Raw genomic sequence first — 17,802 nt, 5'->3', positions numbered from 1 at the left:
ATGCATCACTTTGCACTTGTCAACGTTGAACATCTGCCATTTGGACGCCCAATCCCCCAGTCTCACGAGGTCCTCTTGTAATCTTTCACACTCCTCCAGCAACGAGACGACCCTGGATAACTTTGTGTCATCTGCGAATTTAATTACCTCATTAGTTACTCCCATCTCAAGGTCATTTATAAATATGTTAAAAAGCAGCAGTCCCAGCACAGACCCCTGAAGGACCCCACTAACTACCCTTCTCCATCAAGAATACTGACCATTCAACCCTACTCTCTGCTTCCTATCTTTTAACCAGCTCTTAATCCATAATAATACACTGCCTCCGATCCCATGACTCTCCAGTTTCCTTTGGAGTCTTTCATGAGGCACTTTGTCAAACGCCTTCTGAAAATCTAGATATACAATATCCACCGGCTCCCCCTTGTCCACGTTTGTTCACCCCCTCGAAAAAATGCAGTAGATTTGTGAGGCAAGTCTTCCCTTCACTAAATCCATGCTTTGTCTCAGTAGCCCATGCTTTTGTATGTGCTGCGTAATTTTATTCTTAATAATAGCCTCCACCATTTTTCCCGGCACCGATGTCAGACTCACCGGTCTATAATTTCCCGGATCTCCTCTGGAACCCTTTTAAAAATCGGCGTTACAATCTTCCGGTACCACACACCTGATTTTAGGGATAAATTGCATATTACTAATAGTAGCTCCACAAGTTCATTTTTCAGCTCTATTAATACTCTGGGATGAATATCATCCGGTCCCGGTGATTTCCTACTTTTTAGTTTGCAGAACTGCCCCATTACATCCTCCGAGTTTACAGAGAAATCATTTAGTCTTTCTGACTCGTCCGCTTCAAATACCTTCTCCGGCATCCCTCCCAAATCCTCCTCGGTGAAGACTGAAGCAAAGAATTAATTTAATTTCTCCGCTACAGCTTTGTCTTCCCTGATCGCCCCTTTAACACCACAGTCGTCCAGCGGCCCTGCCGATTCTTTAGCCGGCTTTCTGCTTTTAATATACCTAAAAAACATTTTGCTATGTGTTTTCGCTTCTAATGCTAACTTTTTTTCAAAATCCTTGTTAGCCCTCCTTATCTCCTTTTTGCATTTGGCTTGACATTCCTTATGCTTTACCTTATTGTCTTCAGTCGGTTCCCTAATCCATTTTCTGAAGAATTGTTTTTTGGCTCGAATAGCTTCCTTTACCTTACCATTTAGCCACACCGGCTGACGTTTGGTCTTTTTTCCTCTTTTTCTAATACGCGGAATACATTTATCCTGTACTTCTAGGATGGTGTTTTTGAACAGCATCCACGCCTGATTCAAGTTTTTTACCCTTTCAGCCGCTCCCTTTAGTCTTTTTTTCACTGTTCTCCTCATTTTATCGTAGTCTCCTTTTCTAAAGTTAAACGCTAGTGTATTTGATTTCCTGAGTTCACTTACTTCGCAGCCAATATCAAAACCTATCATATTATGATCACTTATCAAGCGGCCCTCGCACCGTTACCCCCCCCCCCCCAAACCAGATCATGAGCTCCACTAATGATTAAGTCTGGTATTTTCCCTTCTCTTGTCGGCTCCTGAACCAGCTGTTCCATGAAGTAGTCCTTGATTTCATCAAGAAATTTCACCTCCCTTGCGTATACCGATGTTTCATTCACCAGGTCTATATCCGGATAATTGAAGTCACCCATTAATATTACATTGTCCTTTTTATTCGCTTCCCTAATTTCCCTTGACATTGCTGCGTCCGTCTGCTCGTCTTGGCCAGGCGGATGGTAGTACACTCCTATCACCATCCCTTCTCCCTTTTCACGTGGAATTTTAATCCACAAGGATTCCAATCGGGGTTTTGTCTCCTGCAATATTTGCAGCCTGAGTCAAGGTTCTCATTTACATACAGTGCTACCCCTCCTCCAATCCTATCCACCCTATCGCTGCGATATAATGTGTAGCCCTGTATGACTGTGTCCCATTGGTTATCTTCCTTCCACCAGGTCTCAGAGATGCCTATAATATCCAGTTTTTCATTGTGTGCAATGTACTCCAGCTCTCCCATCTTATGCCTCAGGCTCCTGGCATTTGCGTATAGACATTTCAATGTATGCTTGTTCTGATTTTTATTACGTTTAATACATGGTGTTATATGTTGTCTTCTGTCTGGTCATTATTAATTTTATTTAAGTCCATCTGATCCTCTATAATTTCTTTGTCGTCCTTACTCACAAGTAACCCTTTTTTCACTATCTGGGTGATATCCTCAAAAGATACCTTCTCCCGAACCATGCGCTTTTGAGCGACTATAGGCCTTCCCCGTTTCTAGTTTAAAAGCTGCTCTATTTCCTTTTTAAAAGTTGACGCCAGCAGCCTGGTCCCACCCTATCTGTTTAGGTACGTTCACTCTAAAACCTGCCCCAGAGAACTACTCCCTGCCCCCAGCCCAGGAATCACAGGTTCAGAGCAAAGAAAAGGTAAGAGCACACTGCAGTTTTCAGACCATGGTAAAAGGAATTTAAAGATACAGAAAAGATTATAGATCACTTAGCTGTTTCTGCCAACAAGCAAACCAGTTTAAGAAATCCTCTGTTCAGCCCACAGCTCAAGCAGTGTTCCCTGTCCTTCTCTTAAATAAACTTCACAGCAGCTGACTGCATACAATCTGCCCCTCCCCCTCCTCCCACGTGGTGCTTAGTCCCCGACTCCCCGCCGGTATGTATCTGTTTAGGTGTGTTCACTCTAAACCCTGCCCCAGAGAACTACTTCAAGCAGCCGGGCCCTGCCCCCAGCCCAACAGGTTCAGAGCAAAGAATGTGAATGTGAAGTACCAATAAGTAAAGCCTTCAAAATAGGGCCTCGCTTAACTACTTGTGATCTTATTCGTCAGACTTTTCCATCCTTATAAAATGAAAATTAAGCCAACACTTAGACTTACAACAAAGTTAGATATTAATCTATAGAACTTTGCAAGTGCTTTGAAAATGAGCCCCAAAGAGAACTTTGCAAGTCTAAATGTTTTGAAAATGAACCCCAAAGTGCGCTACACTTCTTCGAGCCCTGAGGAGTCTGTGATTAACCTATCAGAATTTCAATATATTTAGATAAATGCGAGAGCAGAGAATGTATGCAAGTTGAAAGTAAACACTGCAACGGACTTCGTCAATGTTTCTAAAATTATGGAAAATTCAGACAGCCAAAAATACTGTTTAAAGCTTACCCATCCCAGGGTATTACGCATTGCGTAATCAATTCTTAAGCGTAATGTGTCCTGGTTTTAAAAAACGCTCTGTATAGCTACAGCCTGCAATTTGTCACTTAGAGGCAACTCCTAAACAGTCCCGAATGCCCGGAGAACCTATCCAAATATAGATGAGCAACATTCATAAGCACGGAGGAAATTAGTATTGACCAGAAAACACACACAAAAAAAAACATTTACCTCGGAAGCCCACTACTTACCTTTAATAACCAACCACACCGTGAATGATAACCGAATCTGTAAACTTTACTAGTGACTCATAACCTACCTGACTGCATGCATGCAGCAGGTCGCGTAACGTGTTACAACTAGTAGTACACACACCATCTCCCAGTAGTTGCCGTTGCCGGATTGGTTAGGATTAAATTGAACAGGCCAATCAGGAACAGCGAGACGTTTATCTAAAGCCGTTAAAGCGGCGCGTCGGCAACAACTGAAAAAAGTCAAGAGGTGGCAGTACTAAGCTAACGGCATCTTCTCGGCTGAGTTTAGGTGCTGTATAGTGCTAGCGGGTAGGGAGGTTGTGGGGTTGGGCCGTTGGCATGCAATCCACGTTTGAAAAAAAAAAAAAAAATCCTGAATAGTGTTCTCTGAGATGAGACGCTGCGATGAAGAGATAATCCTTGACTTGGGGAAAATCCACTGCTTGTTTCTGGGATAAGCAGCGTAAAAGTATTGAGTTATCCCATGTCTCCTCATTTAACCTCAACTCTTATCTCTGTTTTCAGTTTTGGCACAGTATAAGTGATCACAAGAACAAAATATAAGAAAACCAATGGACTGCAGTAGGGGCTTCTAGTCCATGTAGTTACTAGATACTATCTAGCAGGTTCCTTGTTTAAAGTCAAACCTCCTTGGCCCTGCCTCCACAGCAGCAGGGAAGTGTGCGCATTTGATTCAGAGGGAGCAGAGCTGCAGCAGGAGCTTAGGTTTTGCTTTTCCTTCACAATGCTGTATTATTGCTGCTTGCTGACAGTGAGGCAAGGAAGGAACTGTGGGTGGGGTGGGGACTGGGGAGCAAGCAAGTTTGAGAAAAGGGAGCGAATTTGAGGCGGCACCTACCCCTACCCACTACCCGTCCGTCCCTCAATCGCAGGGGGCGGCTACATCGTGAGCACCGCCTACTCGCGGAAGTGCTATCCGAGTCGGGCCGGTATCGTATTGTTAGGAAGGATGGATCGCTTCGTATGGACCAGCGGCCTGCTGGAGATTGGCGAGACGCTGGTGATCCAGCAGCGCGGGGTGCGGCTCTACGATGGCGAGGAAAAGGTAGGTCCCGACCAACTTGGCCTAGCCTCTCTTCCAGTTTGAGCTGAAGAAAAAAGGGGGCGTGGGGCGCTCACCTTAGGAAATGTTCTGCTGTCCCTGGGTTGTAAAGAAATCTTTTTTTGTTGTTGTTGGAGGAACCAAATAAACCAATCTCCAGACCTACCTCCAAGCTTTCTAGTTGCTGCTGCTGTGTTGGGCAAAATATTGGTGGGGCCATAGTCTCTTTAGCTCACGCTATTCCGCTGTCTGTGCAACCTTAGGCCCTGATTCCTAAATCTTTCCTTCCCTTGCGTACTTGAGGGCACAGATCTTGCTTCTTGTCTGACATTCTATCGTCTAGTTTTGGTTCCAGTAGGACTATGCCAGGGAAACCGAATGCCTCTTTTTAGTTAGGCGAGTAAAAAAAAAACAACACAACAATCTCAGCTTCTAAGGGGCATGGTCTCAGTTTGACGTTTTCTGCTACTTTGGTAACGTGATATTATGCCTAATAAATCTTGGGTTAGTCAGGGGGTGCCAGTTCCTCCTTATGCTCCAAGCAGTGCTTTTGAATTGGCTTTCCACCCCCATGATAACCTCTAATCTTTAACCCTTCCCCTCCCCACAAAAACAAACAAACTACATTGACACAAGTAAAATTTTCTGAATCTTGCTTACTACAGTCAAGAGAAGCTTCATGGTTTCTCTGCTCTATGTTTCTCTGGTTCAGTAGCCTCCCCATCAGTCTGTACTAGAGATCTCAGCAGCACTTCTGTAACTATTGGCAGGGCAGATGATACTCTTGTGTTGCTCTGCTTCTCCCTAGAGTGTTCTGTCCTGCAAACATATAGTTTTTATGATTTTCTTGTGACATTATTTGCTTTCATTATTTTTCAACATCTTGAGACCCTTTGCCAGATGATTTAATGTCAAATCTTTGTTGTGAACAGTTTCAGTTTGGCAACATTTGCCAAGAAAAACACCCGAAAGATGATGACTTCTCAAAACAGTAACATGAATTTGCATAACAGCTAACATAAATTTCTAGTTCTGTTATGTCAGGGCCGGTATTAAGGGGATACAAACAGGGCAGCTGCCTTGGGCCGCCATGCTAAAGGGGACCCCAAGCCTGCTAAAATCCAAAGGAGATATAGCCTGCTAGTGTGCGTTTGGGACCCCTTTATAAATGTCTGTCCTGGGCTCCATTATGTTTAACACTGGCTCTCATTAACGTGGTCACTTTAGTCTAATTACATGGCTTTGAAATTGAGATAAGTGATTGTCTGAAGTCTTTCCTGCTTTGCTTTTTAAATTCCAACTTCTAGCTTTCAGAAGAGAGACAAGTCTGAGGAGGAGAATTTTGATCATCTATTGGTGGGAATAATTGCATTTCTGAATCAGGGAGCGTTTATTATTCATACCACAGCAGTCCCACAGGCAGCCTTTGTGTACATTACTACAAAAGATATAATTGTCAATCACCACGGACAAGGCTTAAGAGAGGTCTCCAACCCCCAGACTTACGATCTGGTTACATAAAATATTTTTCCTGAAGAAAGTGAATTTTGCTTTCTTAAAACATGGTTTCCTCTAAAGATGGCCACACTTTGACAGATTGTAAACATGTCATTTTGCTGGGGAGTATCAGCTGGAGAAAGGGGGATTAAAAAGTTGTATAGTGACATCCCAAAGTCTGATAAAGCAATCGTGCTTTATTTCACAGTGTCACTTACCTTTAGTTCAGAAGTTTTCAGCCCAGTCCTCAGGGCACACCTAGCCAGTTGAGATTTTCAGGCTATCCCCATTGAATTTAGGGATTATAGTATTGACTTAGACAGAATCGTGGAAGTTGGCATGTAAGAAAATTTCTAGTTTATCATTTTTTTCCAGGAATGAAATTGAAATCTAAGAAAGAACTTAAAACTGGTAAGATTTCCCCTATGCCAACTGAATTTTCTAAAGAGGAAGTTTTTGTTTTTGGATTTTATTAAATTTTTTTTTTACATTTTAAATCTTTATTGATTTTCATACTTTTCATAGAACAGAATAACATAAAGTCCCTCAGTTCCCCACAGTCATAAATAAGAATAAGATATACAGCATATTCCAGATTGATCAACGTTTGACAAGAAAATAAAACTCAATAATGCCAAACCTAGGCATAAAGGTAGATCCATTTACAGACACGCTGTACTAAGCCTACTAACCTAAAGGCCCTCACTTAAGGTCATTAATTCAAGTTCTTCCAGATCTCCAATCTAAACCAAAATCAAATAGTGTCTTGATTGCACCATTTCAAAAATGGTGTCCATATTTTCTCCATTGCTTCATGGTGTCCACTTCTGAAAGAAGTTAGTTTGATCAAGTAGTAAGCTTGCCATAGTTTTGGTTTAAATGTCGACAACTGAGATACTATTGAGGTGTTTCACCTTCTGGCTATCTCTCATTGGACAATAGCCAAACAAGGTAATAAAACTTTGACTTTGTCCCTGGCAAGTCTATTAGGAAGGCAATTCAGTTTAAAAAAAATCTTTGGGTCCAATGGTAACAATGTCATTGTTGACATTATGCAGCGCCGTTCTTCCCAAAAGGATTGTATAACTGGACAAGTCCACCATATGTGCATAAATGTGCCCAGATCCCTACAAACTCTCCAACACTGTGGAGAATAGTTGAATGAAAAGTGGTTAAGCCTCACAGGACTTCTGTACCAATGATATAGCAGAGTCCATTCTCTACTAGATTGGCAGATATAGATATCTTAAGAGCATAAGTACATAAGCATTGCCATACTGGGACAGACCAAAGGTCCATCAAGTCCAGTATCCTGTTTCCAACAGTGGACAATCCAGATCACAAGTACCTGGCAAGATCCCAAAAGAGTTTTGATATTTAGAGGCTCATTTTCAAAGTGTGCTTTGAAAATGAGCACCATACTCTGCCAAGTTTTATCAGTAATATCGCCAACATCTTTTTTCCCCCTGAGGCAGCCCAATTCAGTTTACAGTTTCATCATTTAACAACAAATCATATAACTTAGTAATAATTTTACACTGGTATGCCCCTTTTTCTACAATCTCATCCCAAGGAGAAGGTTTGGTACTCAACCAATTACTTATGGGTTGAAACTATAAAAGGTGCTAAATCTGGAGGTACACATAAAACTCTATGCTTGGGAGTTTATATAAATTAAAATTGCACCCCTGTAAACATTTAGTTTACTCTGTTTATACCACATTTCCTCCAGTTATCTACAATCCTGTGGCCTCCCTGTGGTGCGAAGAGTAGTAAGAATTAAATAGGAGCAGTCAGAGAGAGATGCTTAGGTCCCACTAGATAAGTATTCGCTCTTCACCACATTTGTAGCATAACCTTCAGGAAAGGAGGAAAATACCATTCTGCTTTAGAAAAACAGTAGAGAGTTTCCACAGCAGGGTAGACCAATGAAAGAGGGTGTAATGTGCTGCATTCATTTCTAACCCATGCCGTTGATGTAAATTTATACCAGTCAATGACCCCCCTTTAATTGTGCCACCCTATAATATTTTAGAAGCATAGGGATTCCCAGGTCCCCCTGGAGTGTTCTATTATAGAGAGTAGTTCTAGATACCCTTGAGGGGGGGAGGGGTGCTTCTTACAAATATAGGAAAACATTCCTTTTGCCATAATTCAGTTGTTGAGAAGGGACAGTGATAGGCAATGTCTGAAATAAATAAAGGAACTTAAGTATCATCATCTTACATTTGGCTATTCTTCCCAACCAAGTATGGTTGAGCCTATGCCAACCATCTAAGGATTGTAATACAGCTGGGATCAGTGTGCCATAATTCATTTTGTATAAAGCCTGTAAAATGAGATTTTAACATTAAGTACTGAAAAGTTTGAAGCTAAACAGGAAGTTGCTGTAGAGAGGGCGGGATGCGGCAGAAGGAAGGCCACGGAGATGGCCTCTGGCTGTGAATCGCTGCCGACTGCATGATCCAGTAGGTGAAACCTGCTGGGAGGAAGAGTTTTTTTTATTTTACTGTGGGAACAAAATGTTTTACTGTTCCTGCGGGGCAGTCAAAAAATTTTGTTCCTGTATCTGCGGGTGATTGGTGCTCTCCGACGGCCAGGGAATTTTGCCCCCCCCCCCCCTCCCCCGAAAATGTCATCTGCACAGAGTGATATCTTATTCCTCTCCACCCACTGTTATTGATTTGATTGCCAGATTCTCCCTAATTTGTGTTGCTAAGGGCTCCACTACCAGAGCAAACAAGAGGGGAGATAGTGGACAACCCCCTCAACAACTTGAAATTATCAGAATTTTCCCCATTAACTCTAATTCTGGTAACAATGGCGGAATAAAGAGCACAGATCCATGCACAGAAATTCGGGCCAAAACCCATACATTTTAACACTTGATGCATGAATCCTCATTCCACCCTTTTGATCACTTTCTCAGCATCTATGGCCAAAAATACCATAGGATTGTTTTCTAATTTTAGTTTGCTATGTTTAGTGTGTGTCTTACATTATCTCTACTGGGCTTACCTGGAATGAAACCGGATTGGTCTTCCTTTACTAAATAGGGTAGTACTGAATTCATTCTGGTGGCCAATCTTTTAGCCAGCAGTTTGACACCCAGATTTAATAGGAATATCGGTCAGTGAAAAGTTAAGGGCCTCTTTTTATCGAGCCGTGCTAGCGGTCCCCGGTACAGTAATGCTCACAAAGCCTATTCACTTTGAATGGGCTGCTTCGGCATTGCTGCGTGGGAACCACTAGCGCATTTTGATTAAGAGAGGCCCTAAGTGACTTGTCCAATGTCAGTGGGAGATTGAGGATTTGAACCTGGGCTTTCCTGGTTCTCAGCCTCTGGCTCTAATCACTAGGCTACTTCTCTATACCATTTCCATTCTTTACTCCTTTCTACCCTTCTATTAAGAATCCTCTGAGCCTCTTCTGGGCTCAGAGGGAGAGAACTTTGGTAATTGTGAGGTGTCTCTCTGTAGGATACCAAAAAGAAATGAGCTATAGGAGAAATTAACTACCCAAAAACGTAGGTTGAAAAGCCTTTTTCTGTCTAAGTATACCTTCACTGCTGAATTAAAAATAAATATAAATAAATGGGTGGTCCTCAGAGCTAAACACCCCCAACAGAACTACTACTATTTAACATTTCTAAAGTGCTACCAGGGTTATGCAGCACTGTACAGAACTGGAGGCTACAGCATTACTCAAACATAAGTACCACACTATTAAATTTATCAAAAATATGGCTAAAAATTCCACTTAAAAAGAAATTAATAGTGGAGAAAAAAGCTGTTGTCAAATCCAAGAACACACTCACAAAATAAATAATAATAATAAAGTAGTAAAAAGTCCAGCAGGGAAAGTACACAAGAAAAGGGGAACCGGTCTTCCAATCATAAAGAAAAAGCACTAGCAACTGCACAATTTTACAAATGCCAAAATTCTCATTTATAAAACACGGAGTAAATCCTGTTTACCTCTGTAAAGACTATTCCAAAGTCAATTGCTGCAGTGCTGTGGCACAAAAACATGACAAGGGCCCCGTGTTTCATCGGAGCTGTTTCAGGAGCCTGGAACTCCTGATTTTATCCCCTTGAATTGAGGGATTTAGACTTAAGTTCCTCTGAGAACACCAGAATTAGAAGTTCATAGCTACAATAGTAACTAGGATTGGATGAGCTTATGTAATATGGAGATCTCTGATCACTTTATTGGTCATAATAAATTTGTTAGATGTATTGCCATACATGTCTTTCTAAATTAAAGAAGATTTTTCAGTTGTACTTAGGCGCAGCATCAGGAAGTATTTTTTTCATTCAAAGGGTGGTAGATGCCTGAAATGCCCTCCCAATGGGAGGTGATGGAGATAAATAAAAAAAGGTGATAGAATTCAAAAAGGCATGGAATAAAGACAACCAAGCTTTGGGGTAACCTGTCTGTAGTGGTGTCGCTCAAAACTGCAGTGGAATGGCTTTTTGGGGGCTTCTGAGAAGACTTGTACAAAATGGCATTTATAACTTTAAATGGAGATATGGGGGGGGGGGGTGCTGCAAAGATTATCAGTTACAACGCTTAACAAATGTATGGTGAGAACCTGCACAGATTAGCAGTTACAACCCTCGTTGACATAGATGTTAGCTCTGTGGGTGCTGTGGTCCTTGAGCACCCCCAATATCAAGCAAACTTGTTGCCTTAATTCGAAGTGGAGTCATTTCTATTGGGTTTAGCATCCTCAATCATTTTGAGACTCATTGAAGGTATGTGGGGAGGGGTAACCTGCATTTTTCATCCCTAAACGAGACTAGATGTACCATTTTTCTTTATCTGTAAACATTTGCTATCTTACTATAATTTGCATCTGATAGTGGGAATGCAAAACTTCATTGAAAATTGTGAAAAATCCAGAAAATAATTTTAAGGCAAATGACTCTCACAGATGTGATTTCACTTACATGATTCTTCCAGCAGAGGTCACTCGGTGACAAAAGTTAAAGTACAAACAGTCTATGGAACTTATTGCTTTCCAGTAAGGCAGATGCTCCATGGCCTTTGCTGTTTTGCTAATTTATTTATTTAAAAATTTATATCTTCACTATCACAAAAAGTTCTAGTCCCCTTATACCTCCAACATACATAATATAAACCAAATTGTAAAATACACATAAAGACATGATACATAAAATCAATCCATACCAATCATGGTAAATAGACCTCCTTCAAACATTACACTTACCCTCCAAACCTTTGCAAATTCTCTTCTCATCCATTACATCAGATTCTAAACAGCTTTAATTGCCAGTTGATATTTTATACTCCTTCATAAGCTTGCACAAACAGGAATGTTTTGAGTTTTCTTACATTCATTTAAACTTTTAATTTTTCTCAGTTTCAGAGGAAGTGCATTCCAGTACACAGGACCAGCAATAAGAAAAAATATATTCCTCCAACCTTATAATTTGATAAGAAGGCACATCTAATAAAAATGTATTTGCAAACCTCGGGAAACGTCTAAGTTGATAAATGTAGAGTTATAGCTGCCATAGACCATTATTAAGTTGGACTTGAGGAAAATCCACTATTTCTGGGATAAGCAGTATAAAATGTTTTGTACTTTTTTGGGATCTTGCCAGGTATTTGTGACCTGGATTGGCCACTGTTGGAAACCAGGATGTTGGGCTTGATGGACCTTTGGTCTGTCCCAGTATGGCAATACTTATGTACTTATAACCTGCCCGAAGACACTGATCCTGTTTCACAGGGTTTTTAAAACACAAAATACAGAGAAATAACACACAGAAAACTGTACTTGTGGAACAGTCATACAAGAAAAAAGGACATAAGCAGACATCACAGTCCTTCCCCTCCTGAATAAATTAATTTTCTTACCTTCATAATTGCTGAAAGAGCTCCAATAGAAACACCCGTTCTATGTGAAACTTGACAGCAGGAAGCTCAGACCTGCACAGTTTGTACATGCCATGCTTCAGATCTTCCAAAATGTCTGTCTTTTCTGGCAAGAGCAGGCATGTTTTTGGAAAGAAACTGAATATTTCTTTTAATTTTGATTTAAAAAAATGAAGAACTAAAATACAAATTTTGTCAGTACTTTGCATCAGTCTGCCAAACGTTCATGAAAATGAAACCCAAAGTCAGTAGATATTACTTACCTAAGAGGCTCAAATTTGGTGAGTAAGCAGAGTTTTAAACTTAAATAAATCTTACTTTTTAAAATTTTTAACAGTTGGTAGCAAAGAATAAAAATGCAAGATCAACCATTCAGAGGTCTGTCCTAGTAGATATGACACTGTTGTCTTGTAGTTTGATAACGTATCTCGATAGAAGATCCCTATTTAACAGTCAGTTAGGAATGTGTGTCATAAAGGGATCCTAGGGTGTTTACTTACACAAATCCATGAATATTGGACAGCAGCATAAAGGAGGAAATTGGGGAGTTGGGAGTAGAGGGGAATATGGATACAACGATGATGGTAGAATTATATGGTTTTTGTTATATTGTTTTCGATATGTTAGTTATAAGACAAATGGTTGTACACTGAACTTGCTGGTTGTTTAGTATGTTGGCTTTACTATATCATCAAAAAATTGTTGAAAGATAAAACATACAACAGAGGGGTGGGGTGGGGTAAAATGTTAAAGGATTGATGATGGACTGTATCATTTTGTTTTGGGTTTTTTTGGATACATGTTCACACGTACACCTTTGTATATTCAGCTTGTTGGCTGTGTTTTCTTTGAAATGTCATCAATAAAAATGTTGAAAACTAAAAAAAAAAAATGCAAGATCACTATATAGTCATGAAATTAGCACTAAAGTACCACAATAACGATGTAGTATGCTTTTATTAAGGTGAAAGTTCATTACAGATGAGTTAATTTGCAAGTCAAGGAATATAACTGACTAGCAGTTGAGCCCGTAAAAACGGGCTGGTATTGGGGTTTTCCTTCCCCCTCCCTCCCCCCCTTCACCCGGCCCGGGCCCTCTCTTCGTTATTCAACTTACAGCAGCGCCAAAACAGCAGCAAGCAGCAGCTCCCGTTGGCCTTCCTTCACTGCCTGTGCCTCGCCCTCGTGTGACGTCACGTCGGCGAGGGCGGGGCACAGGCAGGGAAGGAAGGCCGATGGGAGCTGAAGCTGAGCTGCTTGCTGCTGTTTCGGCGCTGCTGTAAGTTGAATAACGAAGAGAGGGCCGGGTGAAGGCGGGGCGGTAGCGGCTACCTTGGGGGGGGGAGCGGTAGCGACGTCAGCGGTTCCCTCCCTCCCTCGCAGTTTCCCTCTCTGTCCCGCCCCCCTCCCCCCGTCATCACGTATTGACGTGGGGGCGGGGCAGAGAAGGTCTCTACTGCGCATTTGCGGTGAGTACGGTCACTCGCCGTTTATATGTTTGATAATAGCATTTTCACTAAAAAGCAGTAGTGTTCACAGTTTTCTGAGCAGTACTGTACTTGAATAATCTAGTCATGACCATTTATACTGGCTAGAGAGCAGGTGTAAATGTTTGCACCTGCACTGTAGGCAAACTTGTTAAGCTAGTATTTTAAGAAGGCAAGTAGGTGCCTACTTATTCTTCTAAACCAGGTGCCTAGTTATATAATTACCCTCTTTCAGCTTGTTTTCCAGTAGGGAAACTGGCTTTATAAAATCGCTGGGCTTGTCTGTCTTTTCCCCCTAAAAACGTATCCAATTTGATCAACAATCTGCCATAGATAGTACAGCACCTAGTGACTCCCAGCTCACATTTTTCATTTGTTATCCCTCCCTCCTCGCATTTTGGAATAGCTTTGTTTCTTACCCTAGTTTTCATTGGGGCAAAAATTTAGTTCACTGGAATCTTAAGGAGGTTGGAGCAAATTGTGATGTTATCAAGCATTTTGAAAGCTGACCAATGACTGGTTGACATGTAGGGCTAGATTCAGTAAATCGTGCTGAAAAATCAGCGTGGAAAAAAATTACGCATCAAGTGCTATTCTATAAAGGGTTTCTGCACTTTATAGAATAGCACCTAATCTGCGCCTAACTTAAGATGCCTGCATTTACGCCTGCTGAAACTAGATGTAAATGCCAGTGACAAATTAGGCGCAGATCAAGCGTATTCTATAAATATGCATGACTCATTAATGACCCCTTGTAATTACGCAGTATAGGAGTTAAGCACACATCATTATAGAATATGATGTGCAAGTAATTTGCAATTAATGCCAATTATTGGTGCTGATTGGCTCATTAATTAAGTTGCACTTTAGTCACTATATGTTTCAGTCATTTTTATTCAACTGTAGCACCAAAACATATCCTATATAATAATTCTCACCACCGGAGACTCTGACTCCAACAGTTCGGAGTCAGATATTGAACTTATAAACTCTGGTGATACTATCTTTTACTGCTTGATTGATGAATAAAGAAGGGGAGGGGAAGGGAGCAGGGGGGGGGGCGGAAAAGGGGGGAAGGGAAATTGTTTGGGGGGAAAACAAAAAATATGATTGAAAGATAAAAGTGATATGAAGAAGCTGTTTTGATGGAGCAATTAATAAAAATGATTGAAACATAACAATTCTCACCACCAACGTTCTAAAGTAGCTGCCTGTGTCCGTGGCTCCTGGAGTTGCTGAGCTAGGCTCCGTAGCCAGGCTGACATCACTCACAGCTGATTCCCAGGTAGGGGGAGGAGTAGGGAAACATGCGGAGCAAGTTGCTCCGCATGTTTCCCTACTCCTCCCCCTGCCTGGGAATCAGCTGTGAGTGCGCCGCTCAAACATTCCCCCCCCCCCCCCCCCGAAGCACATCAACCCCCTCGCCACCCGTAGCTGCCACTGGTAACGCTGTCTGGCTGCTGCTGCTTCTCTTGTTGAGCAGCAGCGGCCGCTACAAAAAGAAAAAAAGCAATAAATGTTTTTAAACATCAAGCGCGGCACCGCAGACAGCCATCAGGCATTGGCATCGGCTCTGCAGCCGCTCCTCCTCTCCCCTCCACGTCACTGCCCCAGGAATAAGACCCTGGAGGAGGTCAGAGAGGTGAGAGGAGGAGCGGCTGTAGAGCCGACAGCCAATGCCTGATGACTGTCTGCAGTGCCGCGCTTGATGTTTAAAACATTTATTGCTTTTTGTCTTTTTGCAGCGGCCGCTGCTGCTCAACAGGAGAAGGAGCAGTGGCAGGATAGCGTTACCAGTGGCAGCTGCGGATGGTGAGGGGGTTTGATGTGCGGGGGGGAGGGGAGGGTCGCTGGACATGGGTGGCTGGAGGGGGGACAGGAGGGGGAGGAGGAGGGGAGGGTCGCTGGACATGGGTGGCTGGAGGGGGGGTCGCTGGACATGGGTGGCTGCAGGGGGGCAGGGGGAGAGGAGGGTCACTGGACATGGATGGCTGGAGGGGGGCAGGGGAGAGGGAGGTGGTGAAGGGGTTCCTGAGACCAGAGAGGTGGGGGTGGGGAGAGGGGCCCTGCGAGAGGGGGGGCACACACTCACTGTCTCTCACATACACACTCTCTGTCTATCACACTCTATCTCTCTGTCTTACACACACACACACTCTCTCTCTCTCACACACAAACACACACACACACACTCTGTCTCTCTCTCATTCTCTCTCTCACACACACACTCCATCTCTCACACACACTCTCTCTCAAACATACACACTCCGAGGAAAACCTTGCTAGTGCCCCTTTCATTTCTGTCAGAAACGGGCCTTTTTTTACTAGTACAACATAATTCAAACATCACCTACAGATTGAGGTTTCCATTTACTTCCCTTCTCTGCTCTACCCACCCATACCCCTTCTGCACCCCCCGTCCCTCCCTCCCCATTAACATTCCGTTATTCAAAGCTCACCACAAGGAGACAATATTACTCTCAATTAAGAATACAAATACGTGCTACTGGTTGCAAAGTGTCTCAGAACCTTTCCCCAAGTTCGTTGGAATTGTTTCCCTTCTTTGGAGGAATTGTCTTTAATTCCACAGTGCTCTAACTTCAACAGTTCTATCATGTTAGTACGCCACATATGAACAGTTGGAGCCCAAGTCTCTCGCCAGCACAGTAGGATAACTTTTTTCCCTATTAGGATCACTTTCTTAAGAAAACAGCTAAACTGCGATGGGGCCCGTGAGGAGTATTGGTGCTTGGTAAACAGAATCAGAGGATTCAGCATAACTCGACATCCCCATAGATCATGAACCACTTTCAGTAAATGAGACCAAAAACGAGCAACATATTGACATGTCCAAAATATATGGCCCAGTGATGCTTGTGCCGTATTACATTTTGGGCACACCCCTGAAGAGCTGATTGTTGCTCGATGGGCACGACATGGAGATATGTGGAGCCTCAGCACAAATTTATATTGTAGTTCCCAATATTGTGAAAAGAATGAGTCTCGTATGTTCAGCACATTGAACCAAATCTGCTGTTATCTACACTTTTAATTTAGTCTATATATATGTAATCCAGGATATATAGAATCCAGGGCCTACTGTATTGAACTGTTTTGCCATTGGTTAGGGCCTAATCCTATATAATAATTCTCACCTCCAACAGGATGTGCTTGGGACCGTGCCTGCCGGAAGTGGTCTGCTAGGCAGGCACGTATTGACCTCAGTGACATCAGTGACAGACAATTTGGCAAAGCAAAACAATCTGAGTGCTGGACATTAGGGACACAGGGTTGATAGGAGAGTTTTATAAGACTAAAGGAACTGAAAATGTTAAATGGGGGGAGGGGGGAGTTCTGAACGACTGAAAGACATGAATATTTGGGAAAGGAAAACAATCTGAATGCTGGCCATTAGGACACAGGGTAGATAGGAGAGTTTTAAAAGACTGAAGGAAACAAAAATGTTAAACTGGAGAAGGGGGGGGGGAGTTGTGAATGAATGAAAGACATGCAAATTTGGGACAGGAAAACAATCTCAATGCTGGCCATTAGCACACAGGGTACATAGGAGAGTTTTAAAAGACTGAAGGAAAGTGTTCGGGGGGGGGGGGGGGGGGGGGGGGGCAAGTTCTGAATGAATGAAAGAAATGAAAATTTACGAGAAGAACACAATCTGAATGCCCGGCATTTGTACACAGGGTAGATAGGACACTTTTTTTTAAAAAATGAAGGACGTGAAAGTATTACATCTTGGCGGAGGGGTGAGGAGGAAAGCGGTGGGGTATCCGGATACTGGGTGTTAGGGCCACGGGGGTACATAGACTTTTGAAAGCCTTAAGGAACCCAAAGTGTGGGAAGGAGGAGGAAAAGGAGGGGAGGGAACGGGGTGAGGGGCATTAGGAACAGGGGAGGGGGCCCTGTCACACACTCTCATCCTCACACACACACTGTCACACAGACAGTCTCACTCTGTCACACACCCGCACATTCACTCTGGCTCGCTCTCTCTCAAACATACACACTCCCAGGAAAACCTTGCTAGCGCCCGTTTCATTCGTTCCAGAAACGGGCCTTTTTTACTAGTTTATTTATGAATTCCATAAATAGCAATTTACATGCTGAACATATGACAATGTACTAAAGAGGAACAAAGGTATAAAACCTTCAGACATCTTAAGAGCATTTATTCCATTTAATACTATAAAGTTTTTTTTGTTGTTTTTTAAAACGAAAATATTGGAGTATGTTTGAAGACTTACCTTCTTGTTGGTTGTTGTGGCGCAAGCATCAGTATTCAAAAATAATAATAAACTGTTAAAGCCACATTATCCTGTCAGTCAAATAAGCTTCATTGTACCAACATGTTGCACTCAAAACCTTGCCAGTCATAGAC

General features: G+C 42.3%; 2 protein-coding genes across 4 annotated transcripts in view; one reads left to right on the top strand and one right to left on the bottom strand.

The window, feature by feature from the left end:
• Nucleotides 1-4,166, bottom strand: part of CKAP2 (cytoskeleton associated protein 2) — a 106,375-nt gene extending 102,209 nt beyond the window's left edge. The window contains exon 1 of one of the 3 annotated variants that reach the window (XM_030200432.1): nucleotides 4,106-4,166. The gene's annotated coding sequence lies outside the window, so the exon portion shown is untranslated. Of the gene's footprint in view, nucleotides 1-3,455; nucleotides 3,590-4,105 lie in introns of those variants that run through there. The other 2 variants (XM_030200431.1, XM_030200430.1) reach the window with 2 other exon arrangements.
• A 172-nt stretch (nucleotides 4,167-4,338) lies between these two features.
• The window catches only part of VPS36 (vacuolar protein sorting 36 homolog), a 77,873-nt gene continuing 64,409 nt past the window's right edge, over nucleotides 4,339-17,802 (top strand). The window contains exon 1 of the mRNA XM_030200435.1: nucleotides 4,339-4,524. Coding sequence (XP_030056295.1) covers nucleotides 4,429-4,524 — 96 coding nt within the window. The 5' untranslated portion in view covers nucleotides 4,339-4,428. The remainder of the gene's footprint in view (nucleotides 4,525-17,802) is intronic.

The sequence above is a fragment of the Microcaecilia unicolor genome, chromosome 4 (assembly GCF_901765095.1).
Source record: "Microcaecilia unicolor chromosome 4, aMicUni1.1, whole genome shotgun sequence".
NCBI lineage: Eukaryota > Metazoa > Chordata > Amphibia > Gymnophiona > Siphonopidae > Microcaecilia > Microcaecilia unicolor.
This window is presented reverse-complemented; position numbering and strand designations above follow the sequence as displayed.